At 37.8% G+C, this 17,548-nt stretch overlaps 1 protein-coding gene across 4 annotated transcripts in view; it reads right to left on the reverse strand.

Moving 5' to 3' along the window:
- The window catches only part of DHX36 (DEAH-box helicase 36), a 50,891-nt gene extending 36,369 nt beyond the window's left edge, over window positions 1-14,522 (reverse strand). For 2 of the 4 annotated variants that reach the window (XR_012430807.1, XM_005546154.4), the window contains exons 1-4: window positions 14,209-14,522; window positions 5,861-5,985; window positions 4,890-5,124; window positions 1,478-1,516 (exon numbers count right to left, since the gene is read on the reverse strand). Coding sequence is in view for 3 of the 4 variants with exons in the window: in XM_005546154.4 (XP_005546211.2) it covers window positions 1,478-1,516; window positions 4,890-5,124; window positions 5,861-5,985; window positions 14,209-14,451 (642 nt within the window). In the remaining variant the exon portion in view is untranslated. Of the gene's footprint in view, window positions 1-1,477; window positions 1,517-4,889; window positions 5,125-5,822; window positions 5,986-14,208 lie in introns of all 4 variants that reach the window. The other 2 variants (XM_045386752.3, XM_005546156.5) reach the window with 2 other exon arrangements.
- Between the last annotated feature and the right edge of the window lie 3,026 nt (window positions 14,523-17,548).

Genomic DNA, 17,548 nt, shown 5'->3' on the forward strand with positions numbered 1-17,548 from the left:
AAAATAATGTTGACATGTGGGGCTACTGACTACAGAAGCAAACTCCCGGCCTAAACAACTACTGATGACATTACGAATTTATATCATAATTCATAAATATGGCTTTGTCTGCAGAACAAGTTTTGTATGCCATTTTAGGAACAAGGAAGAAAATACTGTAGTTTAAAATGACTTCCTTTCAAATAATTAAAATAAAGTCATTAAATATCTAAACCAAAGCTATCTAGAAAACCTCACACTTGGGGAAGATGTTCTTCTACAAAATTGTATGTATTAGTATTTTTAATAATATTCACTGTATAAACAAAGTCATCTTACTATCTCAAAGGGATGTTAGGGGTTATTTTCATGTACAAAACAATTTAATTTGAAAACCTACCTTTTAAAAATTCCCCACTTAGGCCAGGCATAGTGGCTCACGCCTATAATCCCAGCACTTTGGGAGGCAGTGGCAGGTGGATCTCGAGGTCAGGAGATCGAGACCATCCTGGCCAACATGGTGAAACCCCATCTCTACTAAAACTACAAAAATTAGCTGGGCATGGTGGTGGGCACCTGTAACCTCAGCTACTCAGGAAGCTGAGGTAGGAGAATCGCTAGAATCCAGGAGTCAGAGGTTGCAGTAAGCCGAGATCATGCCACTGCACTCCAACCTGGTGACAGAGCAAGACTCCCTTTCAAAAAAAAAAAAAGAAAAAAAATTCCCCACTTATTCTAACACATTATACATATATATAGATGTATATATATCAGAAAAAAGTTTTAAGTTTGAACATTGAAATTATAGCTGGTAAATACCGAGAAGTGAAATGTGATTCACCCATTCAATAGGTATTTGTTTATTGGATGTCTTTAGAATGCCAGGCACTGTTCTGAGTCAAGAGACACAGAGTGAACAAAACAAATCCTATCCTCAAGAACTTACACTGGCCTGGGAAGGGAAGACACACAAATGTCAGGTGGTAATAAGTGCTATGAAAAGCAAAAAATAAAGTAAAATAAAATAAGGTTGAGAAAACAGAGAAGGATGAGCGATCATATTATTCTATATAGGGTAATCATATTTTAAGATATAGCGTAATAAATTAAAGAACTGTATTTTTAGTAGTACATAAATTATTTCGCACCTTGATTTTAATTAATATATTAATTTGTACATTAATCTTAACTGAAGTGTCTGGTCTTGACTTAAGTGTAAGCTATTTATCCAAAGTAACTTATAAGAGGAAATTTTACTTTTTAAATTTCAAAGATTTCAATTATGAACAAAAACAGGAGAAAACATCAGGAAAATTGTTTATATCCTTTTATTTCTTTCTGTCCTTAATTCAAAAGAATAAAATTAACTTCCAATACTATCCTGTAGAAGAAAGTTCATTAATTTACATTTTTTTCTTGATACAGAGCTCTTTAAAAAAAAAAAAATTGTGTATTTAATTTGTAAATCAAATTAAATAGTGGAAAAAAAACACTTTACCTTTTGCATTCCATATGAAGGCAGCTTTTCTCTGAAATGCTGAAATTTAAAAAAAGTTTTAAATTTTCACAAAAGATATGTAATTAAATTATAATCATGGTAATTAGGATATATCATAGGGTAAATTCGCTAGAATCCAAAAGTATTTTTATTATCTTATGGCTTGTGTAAAAAAATTATAAAGAATAATTTATCAATTCCTTTTATGTCTGAAACATTCAAAACCAGAACTCCATTCCCAGCAAAATGGAGACAATGCTTTAAACTCAGTGGCAGTAAAATGAAATCGGATCTGTCCTAACAGCATTCTAATGATTGCTAAATTACTTTCACTATTTTTCAATATGTTTTATATATTCATCTTAGATTTGATTTCTGTATTATCTTTTCCCACCCAACAGTATACTATTTACTAATACATTAGCCACACTGGAGCAGATTCAGAAATTATTTCAGGATACTTGTCTTTGAGTGTAAGAGAAAAGTAGTATCTGCACAGTCAGAAAATGTGGTACTGCCATTTTAGAGCTGTGATCTCAGTTAAGTCATAAAGTGTGAACGTCTAAAAGATTTTATCTCACAGGGTTGCCACAATGTCTAAATGAAAAACCTTTATATAAAAAGCAAATACCAGTTTCTGACACATATAAGCCATATAAGCTACTCAACAGATTTCCAATGTGTTAAATTACAATTAGAATACTACAAAAGGAATGACTATTCTTTCCTGTATTTATGTGACAATTTCTTCCTAATTCTGAAAACTTTTATGGAACTTTATACCCATATTACATAAATACTTAAGAAGCAGTACTGTAGTTTACATTCAACTAAGTACATATAATGTAAAAAAAGAATCTTCAGTGGCATAAAAATAAAGTCAGCTTTAACAAACGCCCTTTATTAAAATGGAAAAAACTGACCGGGTGTGGTGGCTGACACCTGTAATCCCAGCACTTTGGGAGGCCGAGGCAGGCAGATCATGAGGTCAGGAGTTTGAGACCAGCCTGGCCAGCATGGTGAAACCCTGTCTCTACTAAAACTACACAAAATTAGCCGGGCATGGTGGCGCACGCCTGTAGTCCCAGCTACTTGGGAGGGTGAGGCAGGAGAATTGCTTGAACCTGGCAGGTGGAGGTTGCAGTGAGCCGAGATCGTGCCATTGCACTGCAGCCTGGGTGACAGAGCAAGACTCCATCTCAAAATAAAAAAAAAAAAAAAAAAGGAAATAATTAAAATATATATATATATAAAATTAATAAAATTAGAATTGTCTTTGGTAATCTAGTATTATATTATTGTCATGTTTGTCATGGTCAGGTAATTCTTATCAGCACCATAAAAATAACAATCACTGTGATGACTGAAATGAATTCTAGCAATTTTAAAATAACAAAAGCTACCACACTTACTTTACCTTATAATAACTTCTCTTGTAATAATTTTTAAATTATCTAAAAACTATTTTTTAATGACATAAGTATTAACACCCCAGGTAGTCAAATGTTACCATCTTAACACATACTTATACACAAGGTATCCCACTGCATTTCAAACTGGCATTAACCATATATGATTTACACATGTAAATGCCACTGGAAAGAGAAGTATAGTCCAATATTCTTTCCCAAGGCAGCCAAAGTTTCTATGTGCTTTTGACCATCACCAAGATGTGAGATAGTTCAACTGTAAGCTCTCTGAGGACAGGAAATATCTTATTACTCTTAAAAAAAGAGTAATAAGCACAATTGGCTGGCGTGGTGACTCACACCCATAATTCCAGAATTTGGGGAGGTTGAGGTGGGAGGATCGCTCAAGCCCATGAGTTCAAGACCAGCCTGGGCAACAAAGCAAAACCCTATCTCCACAAAAATTACAAAAATTAACCAGGCATACTGGCACATTCCTGTAGTCCCAGCTACTCAGGAGGCTAAGGTGGGAGGATCACTTGAGCCCAGGAGGTCGAGGTTGCAGTGAGCCATGATGGCACCACTGCACTCTAGCCTGGGTCACAGACTGAGACCCTGTCTCAAATATATATACACATACACACACACACATATAGCACAATAACTGGTATTCAGGAAGCAGAAGATTAATGTTTATTAAAGAACATCAAGAAAAAATATTGCACATGGCTAAAAATGATTAAAAAGCTGAGTTCTTAAACACAGCTGAATTTTAGATCTGATTCTGTTATGAGCTATGCAACCTTAGGTAGGTCACTTAACCTAAATCTTTTTCCTCATCTACAACAGACATGTAGTCTCATATTCAAGGTTGTTGAGAAGCTTAAATCATGTAGTATATATGAAGCATTTATGACAACACATGAGAAATAGGAAGACCATCAACTTTTCAAATGTTTTACACATTTTTTTCTTTCTCTGAACTAGATCAATCACCCATCTTTAGTATATGAGTTCTATCTACCATATATAGCAAAGAGAAAGACACTAATTCTCCTTGTTCTTAAGGCTGTTCAAGCAGCTCTTCTCAACCAGAAGATTCTGAATTAATTCACCCTGAAATTTCCTCCATTTTCAAATCAGTTTTACCCAACAGGCATCAAAGAGCTACACAATTTGGCCCTGGACAACCTCGGCTTATCTATTCTAATAAGGAAATCCAACTTTCATCAGTAACAGTCCGTGGATCATTCTTTCCTAATAAGGAAATTCAGCTTTCATCAGTTAGCTGAGGGATCCTTTCTTTCCTATAGGAGGTGCTATATCCTTTCTTTATCAAAAACAGCAATGTGTATTTACATATTAAGATATGGCCCTCAGAGTTCCCTCAGTAATTTCTTTTAAAAATATACACACATACATGCAACCACTTTATTACACCTCTAGAACACCCACAAATCATACAATTTTATGTTTTAACTGAAAGGGACCTTAAAATATCTTGCCTAGCATAGAAAGAAAATATCAGAATTCAGGAGACTCTCAGGTCTTGTGATAGTCCTGTATTTACAATGTTAGTGAACATAGCACATCACATAACTTCTGAAATATTTAATTTTATCATCTACAAAAAAAGAGATGTATTAAGTAACCTGGAACAAGCTTTACAATTTTAACTGCCTTTACTGCACATGGCACCTCACTAAACTGGCCTAGAAAAGCTGAAGAGTAATTTTTTTTTTTTCCATTTGCACCAGCATTTCTCAAACATTTCTTCTCCTCACCACATAAGCTTCTGTGGATGAGATAGGATACTGTAGGTTATGTGTAACTTCCATTCCCACTGCTTTTCTCTACCATTCGAAAATAAAGTAATTCCCACCGAGGATGTCTTGTTGAGGATCTCACTGATCTATGCCATGCAGCTACCTCTAACCATATATACATTTTTAGAAAGTATAAGAAAAAAAATGACAAAATATTTTTTGACATCTTTCTACTACCTGCATTTCAATATACCGAAGGTCATTTTTTTTCTTTTGTAAATCTTCCAATAATTTTTGGTCTAAAGTTCCATCTGGCTCATTTTCTTGCAAGAGATACTCAGAATCTCGGTCAATATATGATTTGTTCCTGATTCTAAACATTTTTTTTTCTTGGTTTATCAACTTCTTTTCCTGGATGTCAAGTTTCTTCTCTGAGCATGGTGTGTTCTTAGTGGAAACTTCAGTACCATATCTGTTTTGACAAAATAAGAAAATAAGAAAGGTCAGATGAAGAGCCACTCGAACCCTGGAACAAAACAAAACAAAACAAAACATTGTTGAAATATTTCACAGTCATCCAAATCTAAAGCTTTTCTTAGTACAGTAATTATGAAAATATACTTAGATTCTTATAACAAATTCAAATTTTTCCTTCCTTTAAATAGATATTGCCAGATTAAGTTATTCCTTGTGGTAGTTAAAAAATCCACACAATAGTCATTCCTTCACTGCAGTTAGTTACAGTGTTTCTCTTTTTCTGGTTTTCTTGAACTTGTTTCATGTCACAACATCTTTTTATCTTGCCACCCTTTCTGAGCTAAAAATAGGATGCTACAATACACAGTCCATGAAATACTTGTACTAATTTTTCCTCTAAATGATACAGTTCTTGTAACCTTTCTAAAACAGTAGCAATTTCACTTCTTGCAGATCTCGCAGATAGAATAATTTCATAAATACAAAGAGGACAGGTAGAGAGAAGAATAAATAACAACTTAATACACCTCATATCCAGATACACTATTATTCATACCATTTAGCTTTCCTGTGGAAACATGCCATCTAAATTTTTAAAAGTCATTCTCTAAATCTGTTTAATCTACATAAGAAAAAAAAGTACATCAAGGTTAAACTTCACTTATTGAAGAAAATAAAGATGTTATTTTTTACTCTTTGCCTATTCTTTAAAAAAATACTTCTTGTTGTACCCATGATCTTCAGGAGCAAACCAGGATATCTGTGCTTCCGACTCTTTATCATTCTTCGCTTGAACAGAATTCAGTAGCTGCACAATTTGTTCTTCTCGTCGTTCATCCATGTGTACTACAGCTCTCTAGTTTGTGCCAAGAAAAAAGCATCTTGTCACCATAAGAAAGCATATGCAAAAATTATTTGATACTAAAGAAAATAAAAGCTAAGTAATATACGTTCAACAAATACATATAAAAGAAAGGTATTCACACTTGTCCTCTAGCCCAATCCCCCTTCCTAGACCTAATTAATTAATATTAAAATTTTGGTACATATCCTTCTAGACCTTTTCCAACAAGCATTTAAAAAATTAGCCCTATTATGACTGTCAAAGAAAGCTCATTTATGTCTCTTCCTACAACTCTGGTTCTCTTACTCCCAATCCTCACATACTAATTATTATGAATTTCACCTTATCTTAAAATTTCGAAGTTATTAAAACTCAAATGGTTTAAGAAAAAAGTTGAAAACTGGAAATAGTTTGGTCGCAATGAACATTTGAAAGTTCTTAACACTAAACAGAAGAATATATTGGTAAGTAAGGCTGAGCTCAGAAGGAGTAAATAAAATTGATCAGTGCTCATTAGGTGATCCAATGTGGCAAATGACGCAGTTGCTTCAAAGAATGAGAATAAAACACAACAAATTGGACAAAGATAAAGGTCCATGGTGAACCATGAAAATTTTCAGAAACTTTACGCATTTAAGAAATGTCCAAGGTAAAAAAAAAAAAAAAAAAAAAAAAAAAAAAAAAAAATTGCCAAAACCCAATTCTTTGGAGACTTTTATATTTAGACAAAGTTGAAAAACAGATTCTTCAAAATCTACGGGTCTACAAACTTTAGGTTCTAATGTGCATATAAATCCACAGGCAAAAGGAAACACATGAGGAGTGGTGAAAATTAGAGTGTGTTAGGTTAAAGAACCAAAGGAGGAGGAAGGTAAAAGTATAAACGAAAAGAAAACAGTCAAAACTCGAAAGAAAGAAACCATAGGACTTAATGACTATTTGGTGGAAGTTGGAGACAGACAAAAAGGAAGAATCAAAGACAATTGTTTTCAAATTCGAGGGTGGATCACAAGAGAACAGCAGTAAGATGAATCATTAGGAGGAGGCTGCTCTGTGTTACTGTACATTTTTGTGTACATGTAGTGGTGATGGAGGTCAAAACAGGATGCTAAGTTTGGATTTTAGGCAATTAAGAACAATGATGAAAGTTCCCAACTTGTAATAATGATTAGCCAGATGAATATATGGAAATGGATCTCTGAAAGGTTTTGTTTTTAGAGTTATGATAGAAATTTTGGAGTGTTCTGTAAAGTTGAAATCACACAGACACAGGATTCTTTTAATTTACAAGTAATACCACCTCCAAAGATGTGGACAGACGGTCGACCAAGTCTGGCATTCAGGGAGCCAAGGCAAGAAAATAAGTCAGAGGAATAATCAAGAGAACAAGCAAAAGACTAGGAGCACACAGTGACAAACCACCCCTATGAAGTGAAGAAAGGTGTTAAAAAAAGGAATCAGAAGTATAAAATTGACATAACTAAGGCAGAGAACTGAAAAAATTACCACTGTATCCAACAACTAGGCAGTTGGGAATGTTCTTCAAGGTGTTTTTAGTTTTTGAGGTTTGGTTATTTTTGGGGAGAAAAGAGGGAAGCAGGAGCTAAGGTAAGGAGACTGATGAAAGCAGATGGCAAATCTGTAAAATATTCTAAAATCTAGAGCAACAGATTTCAATTGTTTTTTATTTTTTTCATAGCAATCTGCAGTAAAACTAATGACTCAGTACACACAAATACAACTAGGTAATTTCACAAAATACTTTCCTTACTCTGTACAGTGCAACTCTTATCTTCTCTTCACTGTATTCTATCCCAATTAAACAAACACGAAAATAGCTGGTCATAACAAAGTTTAACATAAAGTTTGAAAACCCAGGGTGGGTGGGGGAGTATATGTCCCAGGAGAACAAGACATAAACATGTTTAAGACAAGAGACAGGGTTTTATGAGACATTCTAATTCTAATTCAGTATTACATGCTTTGTGAAAGCTCAAATAAGTTTACATGAGTAGGAGGATAACCTAATGTGATAAAAATAAGAAGTTAGTAATAAAACAAATCTGAGGAAGCAAAGCCAATGAACTATACGCTACCTCCTTTTTTGAAGTGAAAATAAGTGGCTAATTTCAGTTGTCAGGATATAAAATGTGTCTACTAAAAGTCCTCTTAAGGTTTCTTGATGTATCTGTTTAGTTAGAACATAACCTGTATGTTATGATTCCTGTTATGTTAAGATTCCTACAGTTCTCACTTTTCCATGTTAACTCATTACTCTGTATTTTGTTTAGTAAACAATTTCCTAGATTGACATTTCACAACACATTGCCCACCTCCTGCCCATAACAGCACAAAAGATTATTCTAATTTTATGAGATTTCACGTCCCTTGGGAAAGGTGAATTACTGGATAACGTAACAGTCTACAGAAAATAAACAGATCTACACAATCTTTCAGTCCAAACTATCACAACAAAATTAGTTTTAATTAAAAAGTCAACATTAGTTGGTAGTCTTTAAGATACCTTACACAATGCATATATACCAAGTAAGCATCTGCTAATCAATAAGGAATTAGTTGAATTGTAGTACACCCAATGGTTAAGAGTGGGTAGATCTTTCTGCAAGTATACAAACAGGAAAGATGACCAAAGTATTAAATCAAAAAAGTCAGTAGTGTAGTAGGATCTTGTTTTTATTACTATTAATTTAAAAAGAGGCTATTCACTCTCCATATCCTATACTTTTTGCAGTGCCTCTGCCAGATATAACTCTGGCCATGGTATATGCCCCAGGAATGAACAGTTGAATCTATCTTTTACAATGAACATGTATGATTAGACCTTGAAAACATAATTTACACTCTAAATAAAAAGATTCGTATTTTTAATGATGTTCTCCCCACAATGAGTTTCTGGATGCACCAGATAACAGAGAAAATACCTTAATTCCAAACTTGGATCTTGCCTTATTGTAGGATGCCTCTCTCCCACTCAACAACCTTCTTCTAGTTCTACCACACTTCACTTTATTTCACTCCTTGCCTGGAGAATCTCAGAAACACATTTTGTTTCATGACTATTTTCTATTGTCATAGAATTTTGATTATTTCCTGCTTTCTTGGATATTCTCAAATATCCTGCTTCTAGTTTTCAGTTCCTGGCAACAGACCCTAAATGATGTCCACCAAATTTATCGTATCAGCTTCCTAATCATGTGCAACTACTTCAAACTATCTCCCCATTCTCTGTAACAGGCCAGCACCACCTTTCTGTTTGCCCTCAGCATGCACACACAGTTTTTCACAAAACAAAAGCCCCAAGAAGAAAAGGTCCTCAGTTGGTTATCACCAAACCTAAACCCACCTGTATCAGAATTTATCCTTTTTTCTTTCCTGTTAAAAAAGAAGTGTGTTTTAAAGGCTAACCCCTCAACCTGAGCTCCGCAGTTCAATTCCTTTCCTGTCCTCAGGGCCACCTCCTTCATTGAAATTTACCTTGCTTTCCTAAATTTCTAACCTCTCCAGTAGACATTAGGCAGTCAATCGATATTCTAGTTTGCCTCTTTTAGTAATGTGGTAGAAAATCAAACCTTGCTTGTTGTAAACCATAAAGATTTGGGGGTCAGTTATTACTGCAGTATAATTTGGCCCACTTTGATTTCCTCTTCACCGTGCGCTTCCCATCAGGGCATGAACATGGTCAAATCTCTTCACCTTAGAAACAACAAAAACAAAAAACCCTCTCTTGAATTCCCTTACCCCTATCAGCTACTGCCCTATTTTTCTTCCACCTCTTCACAGCAAAACTGCTGCAAAATGTTTCACTTCTTAATCTCTGTTTCACTTGCTACCCTACTGCAATCTGGCTTTTACTTCTACAATGCCACAGAAAGGGCTCCCATTAAGATCATCAACGACCTTGTTGATAAATCCAATAGACATTCTCAGCTCTTACGTCATTTGTGCATGCTTGCCACTATCAATTACTTCCCGTTGTTGATGATACACTCTTCTCTCCTTTAAACACTACTCTTAGATTTCAAAACAACACACATCTTATTTTTCTCTTCTCTAGCTGATCCTTCCTAGATTCTTTTGTAACCTTCTTTTCCTCAGCCTGTCCCTTAAATTTTCATTTTCTGTATTTGACAGCCTGAGTGATCTACAGACCAGCAACACTGGCATCACCTGGGAGCCTGTAACAAAAGTCGAATCTCTGATCCCACCAGTGTTCTACATTTTAACAAGATGTCAGGTGATTCCTATGCACATTCAAGTCTGAGAAGCAATGGTCTACAGAATTCAGGCTGGGCCCATTCCGTTTCTGACTATTCACTCCCACACTCCAACTACTACCCATGAGCCCATTAACTGTCAAATACTTATCTCCAGTCTAGATTTTTCTAGGCATCAGATCTACACAGCCCTCTCCCTCCTGCAAATCCTCATTTGTATGCCCTATAACAATATCAAACTCATAGTCTCCATAGCCGAGCCAATCACCTTTCTCCAACAAGCCTGATCCTTACAGACAGGCATAAAAGAGTCATCATTAACACTGTACTTACCCCTTCAGATAAAATAGATCACAAAATCATTTTGAGACTACCTCCCAAATCACTTTAATCTGTCCACTTCCCTCCATCTCCACTGCCAACATGCTAATTCAAGCTGTCATTTCTCATCTTAGTTACTGCAAGGGCTACTTAACTGGTCTCCCTGAACCAGGATTGCCTCTCTTCAATCCATTCCTTATACTGCTACCAGAGTGAATTTAAACATTTAAAATCCAGTCATTTCACTCTTTTTTTTTTTTTTTTTTTTTTTGAGACGGAGTCTGGCTCTGTCACCCAGGCTGGAGTGCAGTGGCGATCTCGGCTCACTGCAAGCTCCGCCTCCCGGGTTTCCGCCATTCTCCTGCCTCAGCCTCCCGAGTAGCTGGGACTACAGGCGCCCGCCACCTCGCCCGGCTAGTTTTTTGTATTTTTTAGTAGAGACGGGGTTTCACCGTGTTAGCCAGGATGGTCTCGATCTCCTGACCTCGTGATCTGCCCGTCTCGGCCTCCCAATGTTTTACCAGCTTGCTACAGTCCTTAGAAAGACTCAATGTATCTCAAGGCCGTGCTTATTTTTCTAGCCCAGAGATTTTCAAATTGCTGTTTCTGAAATTATATTAAAGGATCATGAACAGCATTAAAAGAGAACAGAGAAGTTCAAAAACAAAAAAACTTCAAAGCAATGTGCAGGTAATTAAATGTTATTTTACAAAACTTTTCATCTAGTTATACATATGTGTGTACTGGGTTGTAAATTCAAATATATTCCTTTTTGTGCAAAGCGGCCAACAAGTTTGAAACTGACTGCCCTAACCTCATCTCACTACTCTCCACATCCAGGTTCTCATCTTTTAGTTTCTTGAACTGAACATGTGCTTCCTTGATCTCGGTGTTGTCGCACATGCTACTGCCTTTGCCTGGAATCTTTTCCAAACCCCAAACTTCAAACACACACACGTACATTCACTTTGCCATCTTTCAACTTCAGGTTAAGGGTTACCATCCCTAAAAAATCTTCTAAAATACCTTGACCTGAGTTAGGTGATAGCACATATTCTCTAATACCTTAATATTGTATTATATTTATCGCTCCAAACAAACCACAATCTCTGTAGAGCCTATATTAATACAGTGCTTAAGATACCATCACAAAAATAATGTCCTCAATAAATACTTGTTGAAAGAACATTTGTTCAAGAATGCATCATTAGAATGCATTCATTTTCAGCCAGGCAACACGACTCACGCCTGTAATGCCAGCATTTTGGGAGGCCGGGGCTGGTGGATCACCTGAGGTTAGGAGCCCAAGACCAGCCTGGCCAACATAACAAAACCCTGTCTCTTCTAAAAATACAAAAATTAGCCGAGTATGGTGGTGCCCACCTCTAATCCCAGTTACTCAGGAGATAGAGGGTGCAGTGAGCCGAGATCACACCACTGCACTCCAGGCTGGGTGACACACTGAGAGTCCGACTCAAAAAAAAAAAAAACTATTCATTTTGAAAACACATGACATGACTTTAAAAGTAAAAGTTACCGAAATTCTGACTGGGAAGCAATGACATCAGCTAAAAGTGGTCAAAGAAGAACTGGGATGAGCCCATTGAAAAATACTCACATTAAAACAAGACGGAAAGGTACATTTTAGACAGGAGAACAGTATGACACTGTAATAAAAAGTAAAAATAAATTATGTTTACAAAAGCTATAATTATATCAGACTGGGGACATGGGCTCGGAGAAATGTGCAAAGTGGTAAACCTGTTATGTTGAAGCCACATTACCAAGATTTCCAGAAAACATGTCAAGATGCAACTGAAATGTATTAGACTGAGACAGAAGTGACCCGACTTCCAAATTCAAGTTGTGAATTAGGGAATGAAATGATCTAATTTTTCCTTTTAAAAGATCACCATAGGCGGCTCTGCAAAGCACAGACAATGCAGAGCAGGAATGGAAGCTAGATGACTAGTTAGAAGGTAAGAACAGTTAGATTGGGATATATTAAGAAGGCAGAGATTTGCTGAAATGAAGGGGAAGAAGCAAAGATAAATCTCATTTGGCCTTGGCAAGTGAATAAATGGTTAGGTCACCACTAAAAGGAGGATAGGAACGCAAGTAGAAATCAAAAGTTCCATTCATAACATCCACTGCACAACTGGCTATATCCTTCATGTGGAAACAATAATGAACATTTTTTCCTGACTTATTTAACTTTTCATCTGTTTAGGTATTATTTTCCCAGCTAGACTGTAAGCTCCTTGAATACCACATTTCTTCAAGTACCTGGAGCAACATGCATAAAACCTTGTTTGAAACAGAGCCTTAATAAACAAAAGTTGTAAAGTTACTTAGACGTCCCTATCCTGATTTTCAAAAGCCAGTTAGCCCAACGAAAAAGTTAATTTGGGGCTGTAAAAGAAGTGGGTTTGTTTTTTAAAGAAGTTTAAGTTATGAAGATAAATGGATAAGGCCCCCGGAAACACCTGAATGAACATGACATGGTTAAAGAAATAAAAAGAAATAGAATGGTTTTAAAATAGTAGTCTAGGCCGGGCGCGGTGGCTCATGCCTGTAATCCCAGCACTTTGGGAGGCCGAGGCGGGTGGATCACCTGAGGTCAGGAGTTAGAGACCAACCTGGCCAACATGGTGAAACCCCTCTCTACTAAAAATACAAAAATTAGCCGGAGGGGTGGCGGACGCCTGTAATCCCAGCTACTCGGGAGGCTGACGCAGGAGAATCGCTTGAACTTGGGAGTCAAAGTTGCAGTGAGCTGAGATCGCCACTGCACTCCAGCCTGGGCGACAGAGTGAAATCCTGTCTAAAAAAAAAAAAAAAAAAAGTAGCCTAAATGATGATCTAATTACACTCTATAATACATTTTATAAGGTGGTTTTTAAAAGGAAGTCACCAAAGGCATATACTAAGTTCCTGCTTAATGATAAAAATTATTTTTATTAGAATTTTATTTATTAGTCACTCCGACAACTTTGTTTCCTTTACTGCAGATCTTTAAGATACAAATCAACCTGACAATCACCTGAAGAGAGGAGAGTAAGCCAAATCATCTCTGGAGATTCCTTTCATTTTCCTTTTCAAAGAGAATCTGCTAATCAATAGAAATTTCTCCACCCCAACACAAAAAACAAAACAAAACAAAACCTAGGTTTGCGGATAATTTTAACACTAATAATAAAAGATGGACTATTTTCCTGAACGATCCACAGCCAAAGTAGTGTCTGCCTGCTTTTGTTCCGCGCAAACCTATCTCAAATGTAGAAAGATCGCTATTTGCTTCTCCACCAGGCAAAGACCTTAAAGTGACAATTATTATTCTAAGTGAAAGGATAGCCAGAGATACGACAACGACACTCCTAATAAAGTTAATTTCGGTTAGAACGTGAACTTAACATTTGCTTTGTCACAGTTCTCAAGTCCTCTAAGCAAAGTATATATTCAGCCTGCATAAATCCTGCCTGTTTTTCGTCAGATGCGCATGGCTAATGTTAAGCAGTACGCCCGCTACTGGGAGCGCCCACACGATACATTTGCGCCTCGTTTGCATTTCACAAAGCACGTGCATCACTTAAGACACAAAACCAGGAAAAAGGGGGCAGCGGGAGAGAGAAGAAAACCTGTGCTGCCTCATCCCCTCCACTATCGAATCCGAGATTACCTCTTGTCTCTCCGCTTCCTTGTTCTTCTGTCCCTGTTTTTTCGCGTACCACATGCCGATTTCGCGGCCTTTCAGGTGCCCAGGGTGCCGGCCCCTGCCGCCTCGACCACCCCCTCCGCCGCCGCCGCCTCCTCCGGAGCCTCGGTTCCCTCCATGACCCCCTGCCGGCCCCCCTCCATAGCCCCCACCGGAGCTGCGGGGCCCCCCATCACGGCCCCAGTTCTGATGGTAGTCATAACTCATTGTCCTGGCGGACTGCAACCCGTCAGAACCAGCAACCGCTGGAAATGGCGTCCGGTCCCGGAAGGCAGTGTGCGCCCACTTCCGTTTTGCTTCCGTAGCGCAGCGCAAGAGGGCGGGCCATTTAGCATCACAAGCAGCGGTTTCTGGTGACGTCACCGCGTGACGACCCCGGTGATCTGGACGGTGGCGGGGGTCTGGTTTTGTCTGATACCCCTGAGTTGTTTACCTTTGTACCTCTGGAGCAACAGCCAGCCAAAGGCCCGTAGATTTTCTTTCGCTGGGCCCAGCAAGTGAGCCAATGGCTTTTGGTTTTTACTTTCTTACTCCTGGTAAAATCCGCAATTTTCTTGCACTTAGGTCCTAGGGTAGTAAACGTTGATTGAAACGAAAGAACCCGTGTATCAGTTCGCCGTCTTCTAAAACTCTCTAAAAAATGAGTTCTTCTTAAGTCTTGAAAACAGCCTGACAATCTTTCAAACATATAATTTAAAACACCCTTAACCTCCTTGAAAGTATTGTCACTATTTACTACATTTATCCAATAGTGTAAGATGAGCGTGTCTAGCCAAATTCAGTGCAGAGCTCTTAGGCAATGTAAATAAACTACTTTGAAGATTCATATGTTCATTTGAAACCATATACTGTTTATTAACCAGAACACTTGAGTGTTTTGTGCAAGCTGTTCTTGAATAATCAAGTAATTGGGCCACACAGGCTTGGATGTTCACCAGGAGATATATAGCTCATGTTATGGTTAACTGATGTAAAGGTGCTGGGAATACTCACTGAACAAAGCAAGTATGGCATTAACTTTCATTTGCCTACAGTCTTAAGGGAAAGACAAAGGCTATCTTTGTGCAGTGAATTAAGAAAGGGAAATGTATGCCAGGAAGGGGTCTACGATACACCACTGTGACTTAAAAATTATTTTGAGCAAAGACATTTGAGTTTCTGAAATCTACCTGTCTAAACGCAGAACCACGCGGAAAAATTCAAATCAATCTCCTCCCTGGGAGGGAAACCAGGGAAGACTGACTCTTATCACTGGATGCTAGAAGCTGGCAACACGCTTGAATAGACATTGTCGCAAAGCTATCATATCTGGCATCTGTTTTAAGGTGTCATTTATTTTTTCTAAAAGTCATTTGTTTTTTCCATAAGTGCTGTTTTCCCCTTCCCTTTCCCTTTTAAGATGGTAGATAAGCCGGAATTCTGCCTCCCTGAATCACCTTTTTCTGTGAACTCTATTATGTATGTGGTTAAGTCTGCCTTTTCTCTTGCTAATCTGTTTTGTCACTTTAACTCTGGGACCTGCAAACACTGAATCTAAGAGGATAGACAAAAAGTTTTCCTCCCTAAGAGGCATGAGATATTACAGCAAAAGAATTTAATTTTGGAGTTAGGTGAGTTATGCAACAACTTTTGACATAAGTAGATTTTTGCCAGACTAATGGGCAGAAGAAAAGTATGACAGGTGTAGAGAACAATATGTAAAGACAGATGATGATGTGAAACATCGGAGAGCTTAGACAACTACCCTGAATCTTAAAGACTGATAGGGAAGGCCAAAGAGGTAGATAGGGGTCTGATTATGGACAACCTTATGTGCCACTTCAGGAACAGTGGTATGTTATAAGCAGAGGAGTGGTTATTTTGACTGCTTCAATTAGAAATAAATAGCGGAGACAAGAGTGGATACAGGGAAACTAGTTAATGTGCTATGATGTAGGGGAGGCAAAATGGGATGACAGGGCATTACATATGGAAATAATTGGAATCAGGGGACATTAGAAGATAAAATTAATTTGATGATTCATTGAATGTGGAGAATTAGAAGAGTTAAATGACTCCAAGTTTAAGATTTGAATTATTAACACATGAGGAGACACATATCCTGAGACGAGAAATATAGGACAAGGAACATTTTGGGGGTGGGGGGCAGAGTGAGTTAATGTGTTTTATTTGTACATTTCAACTTTGAGGAACTTATGAAACATACAAACAGAGTATCTGGAAAGCAGTTGGCTATAAGAGTTAAAAGCACAGAGGCCGGGTGTGGTGGCTCATGCCTGTATCCCAATACTTTCGGAGGCCAAAGTGGGCAGATCACTTGAGGCCAGGAGTTTGAGACCAGCCTGGCCAACATGGTGAAGCCTTGTCTCTACCAAAAATACAAAAATTAGCTGTGCATGGTGGTGCATGCCTGCAATCCCAGCTACTCGGGAGGCTGAGGCAGGAGAATCACTTGAACCCAGGAGGTGGAGGCACTGCACTCCAGCCTGGGCAACAGCGTGAGACTCCGTCTCAAAAAAAAAAAAAAAAGAAAAGTGAAAAGCACAAAGAGAGTAGACTGAAATTATATGTTTTGAGAGTCCTTGGCACATGTGATTAAGGTCATAGGAATAAATAATTTCTACAAAAGCATCCCAATTGGACACTCCTAATATGAAAAGTATGTCAATTGTCTAAGAGATGAGATTGAGTAGGCATATTGAAGATGATAGGGGCCAAGTGGGAAGAAAATGGTGAGAGTGCTATGGGCTAAATCTTTGTGTTCATGCAAAATTCACCATGAAGCCCTAACTCCCAGTGTGGCTGTAGAAGAGGCCTCTAAAAAAATGTAATTAAATCAAAATGAGGTCGTAAAGGTGAGATCCTGATAAAAGGTTTACTGCCCTTCAAAAAGAGGCATCAGAGAGCTAGTTCCTCCCTCTCAGAGGAAAGGACATGTGAGGACAAAACAGCCATCTATGCTCCAGGAATAGCTCCGTAAACCAAAACTAAAATTCTTCCTATTTTATTTTATTTTATTTTATTTTTTGAGATGGAGCCTCACTCTGTTGCAGTGGCACGATCATGGCTCACTGCAGCCCTGAAATCCCTGGTTCAAGCTATCCTCCCATCTTAGCCCCCTAGAGTAGCTGGGACAATAGACGTGTACTGCCACACCCACCTAATTAAAAACATTGGTAGAGATGAGGTCTTCCTATGTTGCCTGGTCTGGCCTTGAACTCCTGGGCTTAAGCAATCCTCGTGCCTTGGCCTCCCAAAGTGCTGGGATTACAGATGTGAGCCACTACACCTTGCCCCAGAATAA

The sequence above is a fragment of the Macaca fascicularis genome, chromosome 2 (genome assembly GCF_037993035.2).
Source record: "Macaca fascicularis isolate 582-1 chromosome 2, T2T-MFA8v1.1".
NCBI classification, from domain to species: Eukaryota; Metazoa; Chordata; class Mammalia; order Primates; family Cercopithecidae; genus Macaca; species Macaca fascicularis.